General features: G+C 36.1%; 1 protein-coding gene across 4 annotated transcripts; it reads left to right on the top strand.

Annotated features, from left to right (window-relative positions):
• The first annotated feature begins 56 nt into the window (after positions 1-56).
• On the top strand, positions 57-22,806 carry LOC132743528 (uncharacterized protein DDB_G0287625-like). Of its 4 annotated transcripts, XM_060732059.1 has the most exons (7): positions 57-139; positions 1,074-1,349; positions 1,749-1,858; positions 2,237-2,333; positions 13,546-13,719; positions 18,987-19,173; positions 21,273-22,806. In XM_060732059.1, the coding sequence occupies exons 1-5, from the start codon at positions 84-86 to the stop codon at positions 13,553-13,555; spliced, it is 549 nt and encodes a 182-aa protein (XP_060588042.1). In that variant the 5' UTR covers positions 57-83; the 3' UTR covers positions 13,556-13,719; positions 18,987-19,173; positions 21,273-22,806. The 4 variants fall into 4 exon arrangements, with proteins under 4 accessions (XP_060588042.1, XP_060588043.1, XP_060588040.1 ...); XM_060732060.1 differs by lacking the exon at positions 21,273-22,806 and having other exon boundaries at positions 13,549-13,719; positions 18,987-20,582; XM_060732057.1 differs by lacking the exon at positions 21,273-22,806 and having other exon boundaries at positions 18,987-20,582.
• Positions 22,807-24,389: the final 1,583 nt, after the last annotated feature.

Genomic DNA, 24,389 nt, shown 5'->3' with positions numbered 1-24,389 from the left:
CCCATTTTAGAGGGACTATTTACTTTACATCAGCTATTGTACGTGAAAGCTATGTTTTGATTGGTTAAAAGACAATAGGTCCTATGCGCAGAATCCACTCCCTAGTAACGAGTAATGGCCGCCAAAACAATTCAATTTCGTATGTATAATACATTATTTTCAATTAAATAGCAGTTTTTGCGTGACATTAATAAAGTTAAGACTATTTGTTACAAAGTCTGGATCCCAAAGTCGTATTTTTTGTTAGATTCTCGTAAGAAAAACTGAAATTTCTGTCTCAATAATAGGAGAAATACGATGCATCATGGGTTGCCTGTTTAGATCTATTACTTTTGACTTTAAGTTGTTTTTTTACCAGATATGATGACAACTTTTGAGTTGAATGTTTGTAATTATATCATTGCATTTAACTGGCGTTTATTCTAAAATTCCTATTTACAATAAGCATTGTCTTCCTCAATTTGAATATCAATTTGATCTGCTTCAGAAATTAATAAGAATTGAAAATGAAATTATTTTTTTACGACACAGCCAAAATTAACACTTTTTAGCTATTTTATGCTGACATAATTGAGTATTAAGTAACATAAAAATCTTACATAGACTTTGAATATTTAAGTTAAAAACTGTAGCTAGTATATCTAGAAACGAGAAGTCAAACTTTGCTTCAAAAAATAAAAGTTTTCAAATATTTTATGAAATGGGGATATCTACAGTACAAATGAATACAATGTAAAAGTTGTTTTTAAACTTTTTTTTAATTTTTCAAAATACCACACAATTTACCCCTCCATTACCTCCCAAATGAAGCCATTGACCTTTCCCAAAGGTTAGTGCAGCAGCATTTAGTTAGAATTTTAGGTTAGTTACTTTCTTTGTTCACTACACAACATTATACTTCTAAATACATTTTCAAAATTTTAATAAAAACTGGCATGAATCTGGAGGCATGCTGCTTTAAAGTTTCAAAATTTGGGGACATGTGTTATACATTTCAATATCATTTTAATAAATTTTAAATAAATGCTACTTTTTGTTCATAATTGTTTATTATTATTTTTTTATATTTTTAGACAAAGAAGACGTTCTAGATCTAGGTCTAGATCTAGGCGTTCAAGGTCCAGATCTAGATGTGCCAGGGACAAGTGCCATTCCAAAAGGCCTAGGACCCCTAGTCCCCATCGGTCTAGGGATAATAGGCCTAGTGGTAGTGGTACTAGTTCTTCGGCCATCAAGATAGTACGGACATCAACACCTGCAAGAGAGGAAGTGCCTCTTTTGCCTGACATAGAAGTCCCTCTACTTAATCAGCTCAATGAACCTGAATTTCCAGAGCTGTTTGGTACACAGTAAGTACCACTTTATACAATGTCTTTGAATAAAAAATAATAAGTGTTACATGTGTTTTGGTTTCACTCAGGACTTTATTCTACTAATATTCTATTAACAATTTAACATTAGCACTTTCATTCTTTTAGTTGGTTTTAATCAGATATTTTCTTTAAGAAATTTTATGTATGACAATAGGTCCTTTCCTTCATTTTTTTCTACAAATAAAAACATATGAATATGAAAAAAAAAAGAGAAAGCAATGCATACATTATTTTGAGCTTCCAGATCAAAAGTTTTAAATTGATTTTTTTTTCTAAAGTTTAGAGAAAAGGACCAGTTGTCACAATCATGATTGTTTTATTGTTCTTGTAAAACTTAAATTTATACTTAACATTTCTATTATAATGTTTTACCAGCCTCACAAATGAGATGATATGGCAGATGGAGGAATGGCGTCTTGAGGCTGAAGAGCATTTTGACTTCAGTCTCCTGCTGTCTAAAAATACCAAGGACAGCAGTAAGAAAGGTGCTCATCTCAATTATATTATTATGCCTGTTTATGTTTTTTTCAGAACTTCACCAGTGTCAGATGGAGAAATTGTCAACATTTCCATACAAATTGTTCATATTTGAGACAAATGGCTCATTGCATGTTCTGAAAACATAATTTAGTCAGAGTTTTTCCTCTGATTTATGCTATGTTTACTTTGTATTTTGCAATCTTTATAATTACATTTTGTATCTACTTTATTTCAATTTTTTTTCAGGTACATGAAATAGACTTTTTCTAACAAAAAGAAACAAATACATTTATATAATTAAAATTCTTATGCCATATTTTAACTTCTGTCAATCTAATAGCTTACATTTATTTGAAATAAAAATGAGTTACTATATATTTCAGTGAGCCGCAAGCGTGGTAGGGACGATGATACAGATTGGTACCCTGCTGCAAAACGGCCCGCCATCCACGTCAACCCAAGTCATCCCAACTTTCGGAGGTATTTTTACTAGTTAGTTATTGTAGTGTAGTAATGCTGTAGGGGGTGTAGGGTAGTTAGTTTTTTTTATGAGTTTTTATCAAATGGTGTTGTCAAAATAATTAGGAGACATAAATTATAGCAATTTCATTTTTTTTTCATTTCAGTCATTAGTATCAAGTGCATATTTTGGGAGGCAAATAAGTGGGCAGTTTGTGTGCTTGTTAACCAATTTTTCACTATAGAAATGGTCAAATTCTATTCCAATGTTAAATTTGTTTTAATATTTGAACATCATAGTTGAAGCTAGGTAACCTTTAACTGATATAATACTGAATTAATGATCTTTTTTTTTATCATTAACATTTTTTTAGGGATTTTTACAGTGTTTTGTTTAGTTTTGTTATTTACTGTTTTCACTGTCACACTTTTTTACATTCATTATCACAGTGAAATAAAGTCTGTAAAGAGATTGGTACTGACTATTTTTAAATGTATTGTATCTTTTTTTTTCCAAACTAAATATTAAGTAATCATTACATAATTGAAATTTTGATTTTTTGAGCAGTAAGATTCATAAAGTGTTTATTCAATAGAAATTAGTTTAGCTTAGTGGCTATATTATTTACATATTTTAATGATAATTGATTTGTATTGACTTTTTGCGTTTAAAAATTTACTATTTTAACACAATTTTCCACTTGTGTGTGTTTCATTTCATTGCCTTTCAAATAATTTGCTATGAATTTTTTAGTTTTAGATTTCAAAAGCTATAATAGTAAACTGTTCTTTTATTTTTCTAAGAGTTAAATCCCTTTACTTGTTAAAATATAATAAATTAAATACATGTGGTTTTTTTTTTGTTCGTTTTTTTTTAGATTTTCAGTATTTCATGTTAGTTGATGATACCTAATATAATCAAGAATAATTTAGTGGTTTACTTCTTAGTAATTTTTTATCAAAATATTTTATCATTCCAAAATTTTACAGATATTTTTCCAATTTAAATTTACTCTTTAAAAAAATATTTTATCATTTTGGTATCAGAGTTTGTCTCCAAATTTTGGTTCATAGATAATTATTGTGGTTTGCTACAGCATTTATTAGGTAGATAGCCAAAAATGACAAAAAAAGAAAAAAAAGATAAAAATATTAACAAAAAACAAAATAAAAAAAGAACAAAATTTACAAAAATTCCAAAAAAAAGAGAGTAGAATTAGGTTAAGTTTAGAATCTTATTAGTAGTACTAAGGGTGGTATGGACGGCTAGAAGGGGAGGTTGGAGGCCGTTTAGATAGTTTATGTATATTCAGTAGTTAGTAAGGGTGGTATGGACGGCTAGAAGGGGAGGTTGGAGGCTGTTTAGATAGTTTATGTATATGGAAGAGGTACTAAGGGTGGTATGGACGGCTAGAAGGGGAGGTTGGAGGCTGTTTAGATAGTTTATGTATATTCAGTAGTTAGTAAGGGTGGTATGGACGGCTAGAAGGGGAGGTTGGAGGCCGTTTAGATAGTTTATGTATATTCAGTAGTTAGTAAGGGTGGTATGGACGGCTAGAAGGGGAGGTTGGTGGCCCCTGTTTAGATAGTTTATGTATATTCAATAGTTAGTAAGGGTGGTAAGAACGGCTAGAAGGGGAAAGTTGGTGGCCGTTTAGATAGTTTATGTATATTCAATAGTTAGTAAGGGTGGTTAGAACGGCTAGAAGGGGAGGTTGGAGGCCGTTTAGATAGTTTATGTATATTCAATAGGTAGTAAGGGTGGTATGGACGGCTAGAAGGGGAGGTTGAAGGCCGTTTAGATAGTTTATGTATATTCAATAGGTAGTAAGGGTGGTATGGAACGGCTAGAAGGGGAGGTTGGAGGCCATAATTAGACCCAGTTTATGTATATTTCAATAGGTAAGTAAGGGTAGTATGGCGGCTAGAAGGGAGGTTGGAGGCCGTAATTAGACAGGTTTATGTATATTCAATAGGGTAGTAAGGGTGGTATGGACGGCTAGAAGGGGAGGTTGGGAGGGCCGTTAGATAGTTTTTATTATTTCAATAGGTAGTAAGGGGTATCCCCTATGGACGGCTTAGAGGGGAGGTTGGGAGGCCCGTTTAGATAGTTTATGTATATTCAATAGTTAGTAAGGGTGGTTGGACGGCTAGAAGGGGAAGTTGGTGGCCGTTTAGATAGTTTATGTATATTCAGACAGTAATAAGTTAGGGTGGTATGGACGGGCTAGAAGGGGAGTTTGGAGGCCGTTTAGATAGTTTTATGTATATTCAGTAGAAAGTAAGGGTGGTATGGACGGCTAGAAGGGGAGGTTGGTGGCCGTTTAGATAGTTTATGTATATTCAATACAGTGTTTCTGCCAGCTCTGATTTTTCTGAGGTCTTTTATGACCCCCTGTATGATATTTTAGGGGTCATTTCAGAATTTCATAAGGGGTCATGGCAATAAATTTAACAAAAAATGTAAAAAAAAAAAAAAGGTAACACTTTATAAGTTTTTTTTTACCAATATTTTGTATATTTTTTCGTGAAGAATTGGTCAATCTCTGCTATTTTGGATTATTTGTCAATCCAACTAATAACGCTGTATTTCCTTAAAAATTACTAGTGTGTTAATTTTCAATAGAAGAAAAGAAAGTCGATACTAATATTGAAATTTGTTCATAGTCGCCTTCTTTTTTTCATATGCTTCATAGTACCGCCTCAGTGACGTAATCAAGGGCCAAATAAAAGCTTGACACTAAATATGTTTAGTGTTTCATCCTTAGTGTTTTACAGAAATTAGAAACATTCTCCTGTCGCTATCGCTCCCTTCGAAGTTTTAATTTCTGTAGACAGCACAGATGAACACTTCCATATACGCGACTGCATTTTCCAGCAGACAGTTTTCGTTCGTAGAATATGACGACAACAAAATAAATCATTTTGTCTGGGCGGCTTTCAAATATATGCCAGTTAACGTATAAATGCAAGCGTTTAAATTAAGACTAGTTGAAAATTGGCAAATGGCGCGGACCACGGACCGGGTAACATTTCCATTTTCTCATTTAAAAAAATTATAGTGGAACCCACGGTAAAACATTTTCCGTTACATTTTTTAATTACTTGACGGTTTTATAGTTCTGTATATTGGACTTGTGTTGAAATCCGCGGTTTTGAAATTCTTGCGTCACAAAAGTTACGCACTAACTAAAATTTCATTTGCCGTTATGGCTGAAAACTTAGTGCGCCAAAAAACGGCAAAAAGCGCTCTGGCAAGGGAAACCATGTCAATAGTCGTAAGGGTGGTGTGGACGGCTGAGAAGGGGAAAGGTTGGAGGCTCGTTTAGATAAGTTTATATATATTCAATGGTAGTAAGAGGTGGTATGTACAGCTAGAAGGGGAAGTTTTGGTGGCGCGTTTAGATAGTTTATGTATATTCAATAGTCAGTAAGGGTGGTATGGACGGCTAGAAGGGGAGGTTGGAGGCCATTTAGATAGTTTAATACTATATTCAATAGGGTAGTAATGGTGGTATGTACAGCTAGAAGGGGAGGTTGGAGGCCGTTTAGATAGTTATGTATATTCAATAGGTAGTAAGGGTGGTTATGGACGGCTAGAAGGTGACGGTTGGAGGCTGTTTACTATAGTTTATGTATATTTCAATAGGGTAGTTAATTTTTAGGGTGGTAATGGACGGCTAGAAGGGGAAGTTGGAGGCCGTTAATTAGACAGTTTATGTATATTCAATAGTGTAAGGGTAGTATGGAAGGCTAAGAAGGGGAGGTTGGAGGGCCGTTTAGATAGTTTATATATATTCAATAGGTAGTAAGGGTGGTATGGACGGCTAGAAGGGGAGGTTGAGGCCGTAATTAGACAGTTTATATATTCAATAGGTAGTAAGGTTAGTGGGTGGTATGGACGGCTAGAAGGGGAGTGTTGAAGGCCGTAATTAGACAGTTTATCATATGTATATTCAGTAGTTAGTAAGGGTTGGTTGGACGGCTAGAAGTGGAAGTTGGAAGGCCGTTTAGATAGTTTATGTATATTCAGATAGGAAGTAAGGTGGTATGGACGGCTAGAAGGGGAGGTTGGAGGCCGTTTAGATAGTTTGTATTATTTCAGTAGTTAGTAAGGGTGGTATGGCACGGCTAGAAGGGGAGGTTGGAGGCCGTTTAGATAGTTTATGTATATTCAATAGGTAGTAAGGGTTGGTAATGGATGGCTAGAAGGGGAGGTTTGAGGCTGTTTAGACAGTTTATATATATTCAATAGTTAGTAGGGTGGTATGGACGGCTAGAAGGGGAGGTTGGAGGCCGTAAGGGGTGGTTATTAGACAGTTTATATATATTCAATAGGTAGTAAGGGTGGTATGGACGGCTAGAAGGGGGGAGGCCGTTGAAGGCTGTTGATTAGACAGTTTATGTATGTATTTCAGTAAGTTAAGTAAGGGTGGTATGGACGGCTAGAAGTGGAAGTTGGAGGCGTTTAGATAGTTTATGTATATTCAATAGTTAGTAAGGGTATGGTACGGCTTTAGAAGGGGAGGTTGGAGGCCGTTTAGATATGAGTTTATGTATATTCAGTAGTTAGTAAGGGTGGTATGGACGGCTAGAAGGGGAGGTTGGAGGCCGTTTAGATAGTTTATGTATATTCAATGTAGGAAGTAAGGGGGGTATGGATGGCTAGCGAAGGGGAGGTTTGAGGGCCGTTTAGATAGTTAATGTATATTCAGTAGTTAGTAAGAGTGGTATGGACGGCTAGAAGGGGAGGTTGGAGGCCGTTTAGACAGTTTATGTATATTCAGTAGTTAGTAAGGGTTGGTATGGACGGCTAGAAGGGGAGGTTGGAGGCCGTTTAGATTTATGTATATTCAATAGGTAGTAAGGGTGGTATGGACGGCTAGAAGGGACTGGTTGAAGGCTGTTAATTAGACAGTTTATGTATATTCAGTAGTTAGTAAGGGTGGTATGGACGGCTAGAAGGGGAGGTTGGAGGCCCGTTTAGATAGTTTATGTATATTCAGTAGTTAGTAAGGGTGGTAAGAACGGCTAGAAGGGGAAGTTGGTGGCCGTTTAGATAGTTTATGTATATTCAGACAGTAATAATAGGGTGGTCATGGACGGCTAGAAGGGGAGGTTGGAGGCCGTTTAGATAGTTATGTATATTCAATAGTTAGTAAGGGTGGTTATGGACGGCTAGAAGGGGAGGTTGGAGGCCGTTTAGATAGTTTATATATATTCAGTAGTTAGTAAGGGTGGTATGGACGGCTAGAAGGGGAGGTTGGAGGCCATAATTAGACAGTTTATGTATATTCAATAGGTAGTAAGGGTAGTATGGACGGCTAGAAGGGGAGGTTGGAGGCCGTTTAGATAGTTTATATATATTCAATAGGTAGTAAGGGTGGTATGAACGGCTAGAAGGGGAGGTTGGAGGCCGTAATTAGACAGTTTATATATATTCAATAGGTAGTAAGGGTGGGATGGACGGTTAGAAGGGGAGGTTGGAGGCCGTAATTAGACAGTTTATATATATTCAATAGGTAGTAAGGGTGGTATGGACGGTTAGAAGGGGAGGTTGAAGGCCGTAATTAGACAGTTTATCATATGTATATTCAGTAGTTAGTAAGGGTGGTATGGACGGCTAGAAGTGGAAGTTGGAGGCCGTTTAGATAGTTTATGTATATTCAATAGGAAGTAAGGTGGTATGGACGGCTAGAAGGGGAGGTTGGAGGCCGTTTAGATTATGAGTTTATGTATATTCAGTAGTTAGTAAGGGTGGTATGGACGGCTAGAAGGGGAGGTTGGAGGCCGTTTAGATAGTTTATGTATATTCAATAGGAAGTAAGGGGGGTATGGATGGCTAGAAGGGGAGGTTTGAGGCTGTTTAGATAGTTAATGTATATTCAGTAGTTAGTAAGAGTGGTATGGACGGCTAGAAGGGGAGGTTGGAGGCCGTTTAGACAGTTTATGTATATTCAGTAGTTAGTAAGGGTGGTATGGACGGCTAGAAGGGGAGGTTGGAGGCCGTTTAGATTTATGTATATTCAATAGGTAGTAAGGGTGGTATGGACGGCTAGAAGGGGACTGGTTGAAGGCTGTTATTAGACAGTTTATGTATATTCAGTAGTAAGTAAGGGTGGTATGGACGGCTAGAAGGGGAGGTTGGAGGCCGTTTAGATATGTATATTCAATAGGAAGTAAGGGTGGTATGGATGGCTAGAAGGGGAGGTTGGAGGCCGTTTAGATAGTTTATGTATATTCAGTAGTTAGTAAGGGTGGTAAGAACGGCTAGAAGGGGAAGTTGGTGGCCGTTTAGATAGTTTATGTATATTCAGACAGTAATAAGTTAGGGTGGTATGGACGGCTAGAAGGGGAGGTTGGAGGCCGTTTAGATAGTTTATGTATATTCAATAGTTAGTAAGGGAGGTATGGACGGCTAGAAGGGGGAGGTTGGAGGCCGTTTAGATAGTTTATGTATATTCAGTAGTTAGTAAGGGTGGTATGGACGGCTAGAAGGGGAGGTTGGTGGCCGTTTAGATAGTTTATGTATATTCAATAGTCAGTAAGGGTGGTGTGGACGGCTAGAAGGGGAGGTTGGAGGCCGTTTAGATAGTTTATATATATTCAATAGGTAGTAAGGGTGGTATGTACAGCTAGAAGGGGAAGTTGGTGGCCGTTTAGATAGTTTATGTATATTCAATAGTCAGTAAGGGTGGTATGGACGGCTAGAAGGGGAGGTTGGAGGCCATTTAGATAGTTTATATATATTCAATAGGTAGTAATGGTGGTATGTACAGCTAGAAGGGGACGGTTGGAGGCCGTTTAGATAGTTTATGTATATTCAATAGGTAGTAAGGGTGGTATGGACGGCTAGAAGGGGAGGTTGGAGGCTGTTTATATAGTTTATGTATATTCAATAGGTAGTATTTTTAGGGTGGTATGGACGGCTAGAAGGGGAGGTTGGAGGCCGTAATTAGACAGTTTATGTATATTCAATAGGTAGTAAGGGTAGTATGGACGGCTAGAAGGGGAGGTTGGAGGCCGTTTAGATAGTTTATATATATTCAATAGGTAGTAAGGGTGGTATGGACGGCTAGAAGGGGAGGTTGGAGGCCGTAATTAGACAGTTTATATATATTCAATAGGTAGTAAGGGTGGTATGGAGGGGATGTTGAAGGCCGTAATTAGACAGTTTATCATATGTATATTCAGTAGTTAGTAAGGGTGGTATGGACGGCTAGAAGTGGAAGTTGGAGGCCGTTTAGATAGTTTATGTATATTCAATAGGAAGTAAGGTGGTATGGACGGCTAGAAGGGGAGGTTGGAGGCCGTTTAGATAGTTTATGTATATTCAGTAGTTAGTAAGGGTGGTATGGACGGCTAGAAGGGGAGGTTGGAGGCCGTTTAGATAGTTTATGTATATTCATAGGAAGTAAGGGTGGTATGGGATGGCTAGAAGGGGAGGTTTGAGGCTGTTTAGATAGTTAATGTATATTCAGTAGTTAGTAAGGGTGGTATGGACGGCTAAAAGGGGAGGTTGGAGGCCCGGTTTAGATAGTTTATGTATATTCAATAGGTAGTAAGGGTGGTATGGACGGCTAGAAGGGGAGGTTGAAGGCTGTTATTAGACAGTTTATGTATATTCAGTAGAAAGTAAGGGTGGTATGGACGGCTAGAAGGGGAGGTTGGAGGCCGTTTAGATAGTTTATGTATATTCAGTAGTTAGTAAGGGTGGTAAGAACGGCTAGAAGGGGAAGTTGGTGGCCGTTTAGATAGTTTATGTATATTCAGACAGTAATAAGTTAGTGTGGTATGGACGGCTAGAAGGGAGGTTGGAGGCCGTTTAGATAGTTTATGTATATTCAGTAGTTAGTAAGGGTGGTAAGAACGGCTAGAAGGGGAAGTTGGTGGCCGTTTAGATAGTTTATGTATATTCAGACAGTAATAAGTTAGGGTGGTTATGGACGGCTAGAAGGGGAGGTTGGAGGCCGTTTAGATAGTTTATTTATATTCAATAGTTAGTAAGGGTGGTATGGACGGCTAGAAGGGGAGGTTGGAGGCCGTTTAGATAGTTTATGTATATTCAGTAGTTAGTAAGGGTGGTAAGAACGGCTAGAAGGGGAAGTTGGTGGCCGTTTAGATAGTTTATGTATATTCAGTAGTTAGTAAGGGTGGTATGGACGGCTGTTAGGGGAGGTTGGAGGCCGTTTAGATAGTTTATGTATATTCAGTAGTTAGTAAGGGTGGTATGGACGGCTAGAAGGGGAGGTTGGTGGCCGTTTAGATAGTTTATGTATATTCAATAGGTAGTAAGGGTGGTATGGACGGCTAGAAGGGGCGGTTGAAGGCTGTTATTAGACAGTTTATGTATTATTCAGTAGAAAGTAAGGGTGGTATGGACGGCTAGAAGGGGAGGTTGGAGGCCGTTTAGATAGTTTATGTATATTCAGACAGTAATAAGTTAGGGTGGTATGGACGGCTAGAAGGGGAGGTTGGAGGCCGTTTAGATAGTTTATGTATATTCAGTAGTTAGTAAGGGTGGTAAGAACGGCTAGAAGGGGAAGTTGGTGGCCGTTTAGATAGTTTATGTATATTCAGACAGTAATAAGTTAGGGTGGTATGGACGGCTAGAAGGGGAGGTTGGAGGCCGTTTAGATAGTTTATGTATATTCAATAGTTAGTAAGGGTGGTATGGACGGCTAGAAGGGGAGGTTGGAGGCAGTTTAGATAGTTTATATATATTCAGTAGTTAGTAAGGGTGGTATGGACGGCTAGAAGGGGAGGTTGATGGCCATTTAGATAGTTTATGTATATTCAATAGTCAGTAAGGGTGGTGTGGACGGCTAGAAAGGGAGGTTGGAGGCCGTTTAGATAGTTTATATATATTCAATAGGTAGTAAGGGTGGTATGGACAGCTAGAAGGGGAGGTTGGAGGGCCGTTTAGATAGTTTATGTATATTCAATAGGTAGTAAGGGTGGTATGGACGGCTAGAAGGGGAGGTTGGAGGCTGTTTATATAGTTTTTATGTATATTCAATAGGAAGTAAGGGTGGTATGGACGGCTAGAAGGGAGGTTGGAGGCCGTAATTAGACAGTTTATGTATATTCAGTAGTTAGTAAGGGAGGTATGGACGGCTAGAAGGGGAGGTTGGAGGCCGTTTAGATAGTTTATGTATATTCAATAGGTAGTAAGGGTGGTATGGACGGCTAGAAGGGGAGGTTGGAGGCCGTTTAGATAGTTTATGTATATTCAATAGGTAGTAAGGGTGGTATGGACGGCTAGAAGGGGAGGTTGGAGGCCGTTTAGATAGTTTATGTATATTCAATAGGTAGTATTATAAGGGTGGTATGTACGGCTGGAACTTGCAGGTTTGAGCAACTTAATAAAAAAGAAAATGGATAAAAAAATATGTTGAACTTGTCATTGAGCGTAGAAGTGATTTTCCTGATGTCATTTGGTTTATTGACATCATATCTGACGTCATATGATGTGTAAGCATTCAGTTTTCATGCTGTGCATTATTGTGTTACAATGCACTTGACTGCCTTATCTTTTTGATAGGGAAATATAGTGTGAAGCGTATAAGAATGTACAATATAACACTAGAAAAATTATCTTTTTCTCAGTTAGACATGCCAATAAGAGAGGAATACCCGGTGGCATGTTCATACTTTTAATTGCACATAATACCTAATGGCAATGACAGTGTGTGACTTTAAATTGCGCTCAATTTTACCTTGTGATTTAATTGCCCTCAATACCGGATGGCATGCCATTATACTTTAATCGTTCCCGATACCTGGTGGCATGCCATTATACTTTAATCACCCTCAATACCTGGTGGCATGCCATTATACTTTAATCACCCTCAATACCTGGTGGCATGCCAATATACTTTAATGGCCCTCAATACCTGGTGGCATGCCAATATACTTTAATTGCCCTAAAATTACCTGGTTGCATGCTATTATACTTTTATCGCCCACAATAACTGGTGGCATTCCAACGTGTTTTAATCACTCTCAATACCGGATGGCATGCCATTACACTAAAATCGCCCTCAATACCTGTTGGCATGCCATTATACTTTAATCGCTCTCAATACCTGGTGACATGCCATTATACTCAAATCGCCCTCAATACCTGGTGGCATGCCATTATTCTTTAATTGCCCTTAAAGCTACATTAAATGAATAAGTAAAAATATTTTGCTGTCCGCCTAAAAACAAACATTCTACAGTTTTATTAACCTGTTTAACAGTATTGTTGTAAATCACATCAAATATTGTTCATAAATTAGGATTTTAAACAGAAAACCCCAAGGTAGCACTAAAGTTTGTATACGAAATTTAACATGCAAAATGAAGATTATAATCAGCTCGTGTATGAGCTATATCACAGTTACATAGTTGCTATCCGGAACACAGCAAAATAATATTTTCTTGTGTAAAGACACTTTAACCGTTTTAGCTTCACGGTGCACTAAGCCCGGAGTTCAGTGCAATTAATATTGATGTACGGATGATCCGAAGGCGGAGTTTCTCATGCAAACAGAAATTGTACTTCCCATTTTGCCACAATGAGGTTACCCAATTTGTATGCTAATAAAACTCATTTTGGTTGTCTTGACACCAAAATAAGACCTGGAGTTAATATAAAACCCAATTTATTGACGAAATGTCGTTATTTAGTTTTTTATGAAATTTATTAAATGTAGCTTTAATACCTGGTGGCATGCCATTATACTAAAATCGCCCTCAATACCTGGTGGCCATTATACTTTTATTGCCCACAATACCTGGTGGCATGACATTATACTTAAATCGCCCTCAATACCTGGTGGCATGCCATTATACTAAAATCAATTTCTTGAAATACCTGGTGGCATGCCATTATACTTTAATTGCCCTAAAATTACCTGGTGGCATGCCTTAATACTTTTATCGCCCTCAATACCTGGTGGCATGCCAATATTTATTCATTTTTAATTTCTCCTCAGAATGATACTTTACTGTCTGACTGAATGATTCTAGAATCATGCTGTCAATGCTGAGCATCAGTTGAGGAATTTGTTATGAATATCTAATATCCATACCACTTGAATCAAGGATGGCTTACAGGGAGTCAGATCTGCTAATTGTGATCGTAAAAGAGGCCTAGTCACTCTCAGCACAAATCCATTGCTGTTATATATGCATTGATTTATGTTCATTTTAAAAAAGGAAATGATTAAATTTTATTTTTTTGCAGTAGAGGATGAAACATGATGGTAGAAAAATGTATTACGTAAAGAATTTAGCAACCACAGTACTTCATCAGCTGGATGCCTTGTAGTCAGGAAACATGTGCTGCATTTTCAGGCAATATTAGTCACCTTTGGAGTGATAAGCTAAAGCATAAGTCATCCTTTTAGATTATACAATGGTAAGCAAAAACTGCCTTTAACATCATACCCTTTTTTAACCAGTTATTAATTTTGAAAAACCTGGTTATTAGATTGCTGTGGTAGATGGACATCAAACAAGATGGTTTCTGGTCAAGAACTAATGTTTAAATTGTCAAGAAGTAAAGTTTAAATTGACTTAATAAAATTAGAAAAATTAATGAAATATCAAGCGTATGTGAAGACCTTCCTTGGGATTGCTTTTTGACCCCCAAGGGTCAATTTCAAGGTTACAGATGCTAAAAAAAAAAAAAAAAATGGTTTCCGGTCAATAATTGGAGTCAGGAATGAAGTATGTCAATGAAACTTGGTTTCTTTGCAAGTTTATTTTAATATCTTGTTTATGATTGCTTTTGCTATGGAGGGTTAAGGTCAAGGTTTCTGGTCACTATCTAAATTTTGAATCCGATAATTAAATGAAATTTCTGGTGTAGCAAACTTATGCTTAGACTTTGGATTGCTTTTGGGCTCCCAAGGATTAAAGTTAAGGTCATTGTTACTAAAAATAGAACATGGGTTATGATCAATAACTTAATCATTTCAGTGAGAAGGAGAAAGTAAATATCAGCAATCATTTCAGTGAGAAGGAGAAAGTAAATATCAGCAATCATTTCAGTGAGAAGGAGAAAGTAAATATCAGCAATCATTTCAGTGAGAAGGAGAAAGCAAATATCAGCAATCATTTCAGTGAGAAGGAGAAAGTAAATATCAGCAATCATTTCAGTGAGAAGGAGAAAGTAAATATCAGCAATCATTTCAGTGAGAAGGAGAAAGTAAATATCAGCAATCATTTCAGTGAGGAGAAAACAAATATCACCAATATTTGAGTGAGAAGGAGAAAGCAAATATCAGCAATCATATCATTAAGAATGAGAAAGTAAATATTAGCAATCATTTCAGTGAGAAGGAGAAGATCAGCAATCATTTCAGTGAAAAGGAAAAAGCAAATATCAGCAATCATTTCAATGCGAAGGAAAAAGTAAATATCAGCAATCATTTCATTGAGAAGGAGAAAATAAATATCAGCATTCATTTCAGTGAGAATGAGAAAGTAGATATCAGCAATCATTTCAGTGAGAAGGAGAAAGCAAATATCAGCAATCATATCATTAAGAATGAGAAAGTAAATATCAGCAATCATTTCAGTGAGAAGGAGAAAGTAAATATCAGCAATCATTTCAGTGTTAAGGTAAAAGCAAATATCAGCAATCATTTCAGTGAGAAGGAGAAAGTAAATATCAGCAATCATTTCAGTGAGAAGGAGAAAGTAAATATCAGCAATCATTTCAGTGTTAAGGTAAAAGTAAATATCAGCAATCATTTCAGTGAGAAGGAGAAAGCAAATATCAGCAATCATTTCATTGAGAAGGAGAAAGTAAATATCAGCAATCATTTCAGTGAGAAGGAGAAAGTAAATATCAGCAATCATTTCAGTGAGAAGGAGAAAGCAAATATCAGCAATCATTTCAGTGAGAAGGAGAAAGTAAATATCAGCAATCATTTCAGTGTTAAGGAGAAAGTAAATATCAGTGAGAAGGAGAAAGTAAATATCAGCATTCATTTCAGTGTTAAGAAGAAAGCAAATATCAGCAATCATTTCAATGAGAAGGAGAAAGTAGATAAATATCAGCATTCATTTCAGTGAGAATGAGAAAGTAGATATCAGCAATCATTTCAGTGAGAAGGAGAAAGCAAATATCAGCAATCATATCAATGAGAATGAGAAAGTAAATATCAGCAATCATTTCAGTGAGAAGAAGAAAGTAAATATCAGCAATCATTTCAGTGAGAAGGAGAAAGTAAATATCAGCAATCATTTCAGTGTTAAGGAGAAAGCAAATATCAGTGAGAAGGAGAAAGTAAATATCAGCACTCATTTCAGTGTTAAGAAGAAAGCAAATATCAGCAATCATATCAGTGAGAAGGAGAAAGTAAATATCAGCAATCATTTCAGTGTTAAGGAGAAAGCAAAAATCAGTGAGAAGGAGAAAGTAAATATCAGCAATCATTTCAGTGTTAAGAAGAAAGCAAATATCAGCAATCATTTCAATGAGAAGGAGAAAGTAGATAAATATCAGCATTCATTTCAGTGTTATGGTTATAGCAAATATCAGCAATCATTTCAGTGAGGAAGGAAAATATCAGCAATCATTTCAGTGAGAAGGAGAAAGCAAATATCAGCAATCATTTCAGTGTTTAAGTAAAAGTAAGTATCAGCAATCATTTCAGTGTTAAGGTAATGGCAAATATCAGCATTCATTTCAGTGAGAAGAAAAAAGCAAATATCAGCAATCATTTCAGTGTTAAGGGTAATAGTTTATACAGAGATCTGCCGAGGACGCGATTTTGCGCCATTGGCGCTAAAAAAATGTGAATGGCGCAGGAAAATCGGCAGCAAAGGGCCAAGGGCGCATCTAAAATCTGTGCCAGACTTATATGAAAACAAAACTGTCCGCTGGGTTATTTAGTCATCCAGTCAAAACTGGTACCAACAGCAACAGTTACCCATTCCCCTGTAATTACGCATATTCTTGAGTTTATCCATTCACCTATAGCTTTTGTTCACTTTATCTACTTATCGCATTTCTTTTCATAATCAGATACTCATTTCTCCTACCGTGAATTAAATCCAATAAAACAAAAAAATTATACAACTACTTAATATTAAAAATGATTATCAGTAACTGAAAAAAAAGTGTTGCTATTTTTAGAAAAGCTGTAAGTGACAGGTGTACATCTTGAATTCCCCTTAGGTCACTCAAGTTTCTTACACACTTTGGCTGATGAAGTGTAAAAAAATATGTCTCTTTCGTCATCAGAATATTTGACAGGGCAATTAACCAATCAGGGAAACATTGTGCATGACTGTTTCCATGATCAAAAAGTCTGTCGGCAAGTGTCTTTGATGTATGATTTCTACACAGAGGTATACAAGGAGTAATAAAATCCGTCAATATACATTGTGACAGGGACATTTGGTGCAAAAGTAAGAACAATTAAATGGATAATGCAGAGTATTAGACATTCGAAATTATGTGGATAAATTATGCAAATCAGATTTTTGATCAGCCATTTGAAAAAATGTTTTGCCTGCAATTAATATTAGTTAGAAAGTTACTGTCTAGGCATTTTTTAAAATTATTGGTTATCTTTTCTGTTAAATACTGAATAATATGTGAACCACTTGTTGTAAAATATGATTTAAGTTCCATTACAAAGGAAATTCAATTATCTACAAAAATTTTAACAGTCATTTAGGTCAATTTTTACTTATTTTCCCAAGGCCCGTACTTTGGTCAAAATGGCCCATCATTTTCAGACCAAGTGGGCCCAGGGCCCAGTACTTTCAAATTCTCGGCAGATCTCTGTTTATATCAGCAATATTTTTATCATTCCCCGCCGAAAAGGCGGTGGGGATATAGAAATAGTCTCCGTCCGTCCATCCTTCCGTCTGTCCGTCTGACATTTTTGTCCGGAGCAAATCTCAAAAAGTATTTGAGGTATCAACTTGAAACTATATCATAGGTGGATAGACCTCATTGAGAAGCAGTGCATTACACAAGAATGATAACACTACCCTGCATAATTTTTGAGTTATTGCCCTTTGTTATTTTTCAAAATTAATATTTGTCCAGAGCATAACTCAAAAAGCCTTTGAGATAACAACATTAAACTTCATAGGTGCATAGATCTCACTCAGGAGGTGTGCAGTGCATAAAAATGATAACTCTACCTTTCATAATGTTTGAGTTATTGCCCTTTGCTATTTTTCATACTTAATTTTTCACCTGAGTGGAGCATAACTCAAAAGTGTTTGAGATGTCAACATGAAATGTCATAGGTGGATAGATCTTATTGAGGAGGAATGCTGTGCACAAGGATGATAACTCTTCCCTATACAATTTTTGAGTTATTGCCCTTTGTTCTTTTTCACACTATTTTGTTGGGAGCTTATCTCAAAAAGTATTTGAGGTATCAACTTGAAAGTTCATAGGTGGATAGACCTCATTGAGAAGCAGTGCATTACACAAGACTAATAACATTACTCTGCATAATTTTTGAGTTATTGCCCTTTGTTATTTTTCAAAATTAATTTTTGTCCAGAGCATAACTCAAAAGGCCTTTGAGATATCAACATGAAACTTCATAGGTGCATAGATCTCACTCAGGAGAGGTGCAGTGCACAAGAATGATAACTCTACCTTTCATTAATTTTGAGTTATTGCCCTTTGTTATTTTTCATACTTAATTTTTCACCTGAGTGGAGCATAACTCAAAAGTGTTTGAGATGTCAACATTAAATGTCATAGGTGGATAGATCTTATTGAGGAGGAATGCTTTGCGCAAGAATAATAACTCTTCCCTATAAAATTTTTGAGTTATTGCCCTTTGTTCTTTTTCATACTATTTTGTCCTGAGCTTATCACAAAAAGTATTTGCGGCGGTATCAACTTAAACTTCATAGGTGGATAGATGTTACTGAGAAGGGGTGCAGCACACAAGAATGATAACCTACCCTGCATTATTTTTCAGTTATTGCCCTTTGTTATTTTCAGCCATCAGTATTCACATAAGTTTCAAATCTGTAATCATTTAAGCCATTAGTTTTCATTTCCAAAAGACGTTTTTAAATTGAATTATTCTGCTCTACTACATATACATTCTTCCAATGAGCAAACACATTCGGCGGGGGATGGTCATGTTGACATGGCTCTTGTTGTTAAGGTAATAGCAAATATAAGCAATTATTTCAGTGAAAAGGAGAAAGTAAATATGAGCAATTATTTAAGTGTAAAGGTTATAGTAAATTTCAGTGAGAAGGAAAAAACAAATATCAGCAATTATTTCAGTGTTTAGGTAAAAGAAACTAACAGCAATCATTTCAGTGAGAAGGAGAAAAGGAAATATCAGCAATCATTTCAGTGAGAAGGAGAAAAGGAAATATCAGCAATCATTTCAGTGAGAAGGAGAAAGCAAATATCAGCAATCATTTCAGTGAGAAGGAGAAAGTAAATATCAGCAATCATTTCAGTGAGAAGGAAAAAAACAAATATCAGCAATCATTTCAGTGAGAAGGAGAAAGTAAATATCAGCAATAATTTCAGTGAGAAGGAGAAAGTAAATATCAGCAATAATTTCAGTGAGAATGAGAAAGAAAATATCAGCAATCATTTCAGGGTTAAGGTAAAAGTAAATATCAGCAATCAATCCGTGTTTAGGTAAAAGTAAATATCAGCAATTATTTCAGTGAGAAGGAGAAAGTAAATATCAGCAATCATTTCATTGAGAAGGAGAAAGTAAATATCAGCAATCATTTCAGTGTTAAGGTAAAAGCAAATAACAGCATTCATTTCAGTGAGAAGGAGAAAGCAAATATCAGCAATAATTTCAGTGAGAATGAGAAAGAAAATATCAGCAATCATTTCAGTGTTAAGGTTAAAGCAAATATCAGCAATCATTTCAGAATAAGAATTAGCAATCATTTAAGTGTTAAGGTTATTGTATATGTAAGCAATCATTTAAGTGTTAAGGTTATTGTTAATATCAGCAATCATTTAAGTGTTTAGGTTATTGTAAATATCAGCAATCATTTAAGTGTTGATATTATTGTAAATATCAGCAATCATTTCAGTGTTAAGGTAATAGCAAATATCAGCCCTCATTTAAGCGTGGATAAAAAATTTTATGCCCCCACCATGTGGGAGCATATAGCGTTGCACTTGTCCGTCCGTCAGTCCGTCCGTCAGTCCGTACGTCCCGAAATCTTGTGACCGCAACTCCTCTTAAACCAGATGGCAGATTTTGCTTAAACTTACAGGGATGAACACCCTTAATATGTAGATGGTAGTAAAGGAAGGAATTTTTGCTGCGACCAAATTTAACAGAATTATGGCCCTTTGTTGATTTTTTCACTAGATACTATGTAGAAATTTTGTGAACGCAACTCCTCTTAAACCGGATGGCAGATTTTGCTTAAACTTACAGGGATGAACAACCTTTATGTGTAGATGGTAGTAAAGGAAGGAATTTTTGCTGCGACCAAATTTTACAGAATTATGGCCCTTTGTTGATTTTTTCACTATATACTATGTAGAAATTTTGTGAACGCAACTCCTCTTAAACCGGATGGCAGATTTTGCTTAAACTTCCAGGGATGAACAACCTTTATGTGTAGATGGTAGTCAAGGAAGGAATTTTTGCTGCGACCAAATTTTACAGAATTATGGCCCTTTGTTGATTTTTTCACTAGATACTATGTAGAAATTTTGTGAACGCAACTCCTCTTAAACCGGATGCCAGATTTTGCTTAAACTTCCAGGGATGAATAACCTTAATGTGTAGATGGCAGTAAAGGTGGCAGTAAAGAAGGAATTTTTGCTGCGACCAAATTTAACAGAATTATGGCCCTTTGTTGATTTTTAGTTTTTAACTTGTGGCACATTGTAGTCCAAAAAATATTTGACCTAGAGTCATAAGATTGACAGAACAGTGGCGTGTGGGGGCATCCGTGTCCTATGGACACATTTCTAGTTAGAATTTGTTTTCATTTGACAGGATTGGCATCATGCCAGCCATTTTACTTATTTACTTTTTTAATGACTTTTGGGTTTTGTATAATTAAAAAAAATTGTAGTGTCAATGGTATAAGATTGTAACACAATGTAATGAAATATAATAGTCTATAAAAGTTGATTAAATACTCCAACTTTTAAAAGATATATATTAACCTCTAGATAGTTTCAAGCTTTTTTCACTTTGTGTGTTTATAATCGTTGTTACTCTAATACATACAAATATCTCAAATTGAATTTGTTAAATTTTGTCACTGTATATATGTATAATTATGTATAATATTTGTTAATAAAAAATACAAAAAAACAAAAACAAAGTGAAATTTTATATATTTAATCGTCCATTCTCCGGGAAATAGTGCTACCCAAAGAGAAACAATAACAAAAGAAAAATGTCCCCAATTTCATTGTTAATTGGGTTTTTTTCAGGACCTCAGATATGTCTAATTTGTGACTGAAAATATTTCATGAATATGTATAGATTTTTAGCTCAACTTAAAAAATCAAAAACAAATAAAATAAAAATAAAGGTATTGTTACAGTCATGTTGACATTGCCATTGCCATCCACACATTTGTACCTCGATCATAACTTTTTAAGTTGTTGGTGTATTGTCTTCATACTAAGCCACTACAACCCTTGGGACAAGACCATTAAGTGGACCAGACTAAATATGACCTTCATTCATAAATGACCTTGACCTTTAAGGTTGAATGATTTTGCTTAATTTTTGCTGTTAGTGGCTATAACTTTTTTTTGTGAATGGATTGTCTTGAAACTTTAACATAAAAATCTGCTAGGATAGATTTTAAAAATTACCACATAGACCTTACCCTTCACTTATAAATGACTTGACCTTGAAGATAGAATTAATAAAATTTTCTTCTTTTTTTGCTGTTACTGGCTATAACTTTGTTGTTTATAAATTGATTAACTTCTTATCAAACATAACATTCTTTCAGATAAAACCTTTAAGTAAGTTAAAATCAATTTGACATTGGCTTATTGATGACCTTGACCTTGAAGGTCACATTACTGAATGCTCACTGATTTTTGCTATTATTGACTGTAATCTGATAAAAATACTAGGACTAACAACCATTTAAACAAGACCTTAAAGGTTGAACTGGCCTTGACCTTGAGTGTTAAATAATCTTGACCATCAAGGCCAAATTATTGAATTTCGGTTAAATTGTCAGTTTTGTTATTTTTGTACGGATTTAATTTATCCGACTTTCTACAAGACAAACATATTGAATAATTCATAAGGTGACCATGACCTTTAACTGACCTCAACTGTCCAGTTCAAATTGATGAAATTGTCTTATTTAATCAATTAACTATAAGATTTGGACCATATGCACAGTTTAAAATGTAAAATTGAACTTTGAAATTATTTGACCTAGTGACCTGATTTCTTGTCTTTAACCTTTTACCCCATGAGCATATTGCGAAAAATGGCCGTTTTCATTGAAAAGCCACCTGAAACAAATTCAAACTGCTATAAAACTATGAAAAATGCTTCAATACTGATGAAACTTGGCACAAATGTTGACTAGACCATAACCTCTGTAACAGCATGCTCAATTGTCAAAGTGCTGCAACTTTTCAATGGATTGAGATAGAGTAAAAGGCTTTTCAGCGTCGGTTTCTAGTTACCCTAAGATCGACCTGAGGCCATTTTTAGCCTGTCACATGTCCAAAATTTTCTTGGCGTTGAGGGGGATAAGGTCGTTGACTGTTAAACCACTTGCCCCTCACCGCTGTTGGTTCTAATCCCGACAGGGACTTTGGATTCTTTCATGTGAGGAAGCTATCCAGCTAGCTTACGGAACGTCGGTGGTTCTACTCAGGTGCCCGTTCGTGCCTGAAATAATGCACGGAAGGGCACCTGAGGTCTTCCTCCACCAGTAAAGCTGGAACGTCGCGATATGACATATACTGTGTCGATGTGACGTAAAACCCAAAACAAACAAACAAAACGATGAGGGCGACTGCCGCCCCTTCAAACCCCCTGGCAACCCCCTGATGTAACATTTGGATGGGGGACGGTGCCGAAAAAGGTCACATTTTTAACAACATTTCTCAAACAAAAAACCGTGTTTGGGGCCTAAATAGGGCAGTTTTTCTTTGTTTGAGGCCTCAGAAAAAGGGGGGGGGGCAAAAAGCCGTCGAAACACGCTTATATAAGGGAAAAGGTTAGTGTATAGCTATGAAATTTGGACCAAATGCACAGTTTTAGATGTTCAATTGAACTTTGATATCAGCTGACCTAGATTTTAACCTACTGACCTACTTTCCTTTTCTTAGATGTACAGCTTTGAACTTTGGACCACAATCAGTTTTAGATTTAAAATTTAACTTAATTTGATATCAGCTGACATAGATTTTCAGTTAGTGACCTACTTTCTTGTCCCTTGATGTACAGCTGTGAATTGTGGATCATATACACAGTTATGATGTAAAAATAAACTTTGATATAAGCGGACCTATATTTTGACCTAGTGTTCCGGCATGTCCACTCATGCACTAAAGTGTGCAATTCACGCACAAAATTTTACATGCTCTCATAAAAATCGTAAGCATGGGGTACATGCACGCAAAGTAAAATCATGAAGAATGAATGTTTGGGATAGCCTAATATGCATATCAACTAAATGTTGTTGCCATCTACCAATTGTTAGGAACAGACTTAACCCGGTCTCTATTGCATGTTGGCTTTCAAAAAGTCATCTCGGTCTGATTTGTAAATATTTTAGCAACGTCTTGACGTCACATGTCAAGGGGTCAAGACGAAGCTAGTCTATCTGACATTTTTTCAAGAAAGGTTTTTTATGCTCTTTGAAAAATTTTGGGGGAGCATATAGTCGTCGGGTTGTCCGTCAGTCCGTACGTACGTCCCCAATTCGTGTCCGGCCCATACCTTTGTTATTTTGAAGTCAGATTTGAAAACTATTTCACAGAAATGATCACCATATTGAGACAACGTGTCGCGCAACATTTGGTCGCTATCTTGAAGGTCAATGTCACAGCATGAACTTGCAGCAAAATCATGTCCGGTCCATAACTTCGTTATTTGAAGTCAGATTTTTAGACTATTTCGCAGAAATGATCAACATATTGTGAGGGTGTGTCGGGCACAACATTTTGGTCGTTTCCTTGATGTCAAGGTCACGGCATGACCTTGCAGCAAAATTGTCCACGGCCCATAACTTTGTTATTTGAAGTCGGATATTAAAACTATTTCACAGAAATGACCACCATAGTGAGATGACATGTCACAATTAAATTTGGGTCGCTACCTTGAAGGTCAAGGTCCCAGCATGACCTTGCAGCAAAATCGTGTCCGGTCCTTAACTTCGTTATTTGATTAGTCGGATTTAACAACTATTTCACAGAAATGATCACCATATTGAGATGACGTGTTGCGCGGAACATTTTGGTGGCTACATTAAAGGTCAGGTCACAGCATGACCTTGCGGTAAAATCGTTTCCGGCCCATAACCTCGTTGTTTGAAGTTGGACTTTACAAATATTTCACAGAAATGATCTCCATATTGAGACAACGTGTGTCATGCGCAACATTTGAGTTGCTACCTTGAACTTGCAGCAAAATCGTATCCAGCTTAGGACTGATTTAAGAAAATATGAATGCTTGAGGCATTTTATGATACAAGTAACATCTTGAACTATAAACCTAATATGGGTATGCTGAAGACGATAAGGTCGGATACCAAGAAAATGAAATTGACCTTGACCTTCAAAAGGTCAATTCAAAATGGCCGCTTAAAAATACTTAAATAAGTCATTAAAACTATGATACAATATGATGCAATTAATTATTTTTGTCAAAATCAAATGATTATTCAATATGATCAGATTTTAATGAGATTTGTCACCAAATATAGCGGTTATAAGCCTAATATTTTAATTAACAGTATATAAAGTACTGTTTTACTAGCGAGTAAAGGTATAAGACTAAGATTTAAAAAAAAATCACTTTTAATGTTTTGTTTACTTGACTTATATCTAACAATAAACTTAGTTTATAAATATTACCAAACAATAAATATTTCGTA

This window comes from Ruditapes philippinarum, unplaced genomic scaffold, assembly GCF_026571515.1.
Source record: "Ruditapes philippinarum isolate M1 unplaced genomic scaffold, ASM2657151v2 ctg2275_1_1_1_1, whole genome shotgun sequence".
Lineage (NCBI taxonomy): Eukaryota > Metazoa > Mollusca > Bivalvia > Venerida > Veneridae > Ruditapes > Ruditapes philippinarum.
The sequence above is the reverse complement of the archived record's forward strand: the minus strand, read 5'-3'. Positions and strand labels throughout refer to the sequence as shown.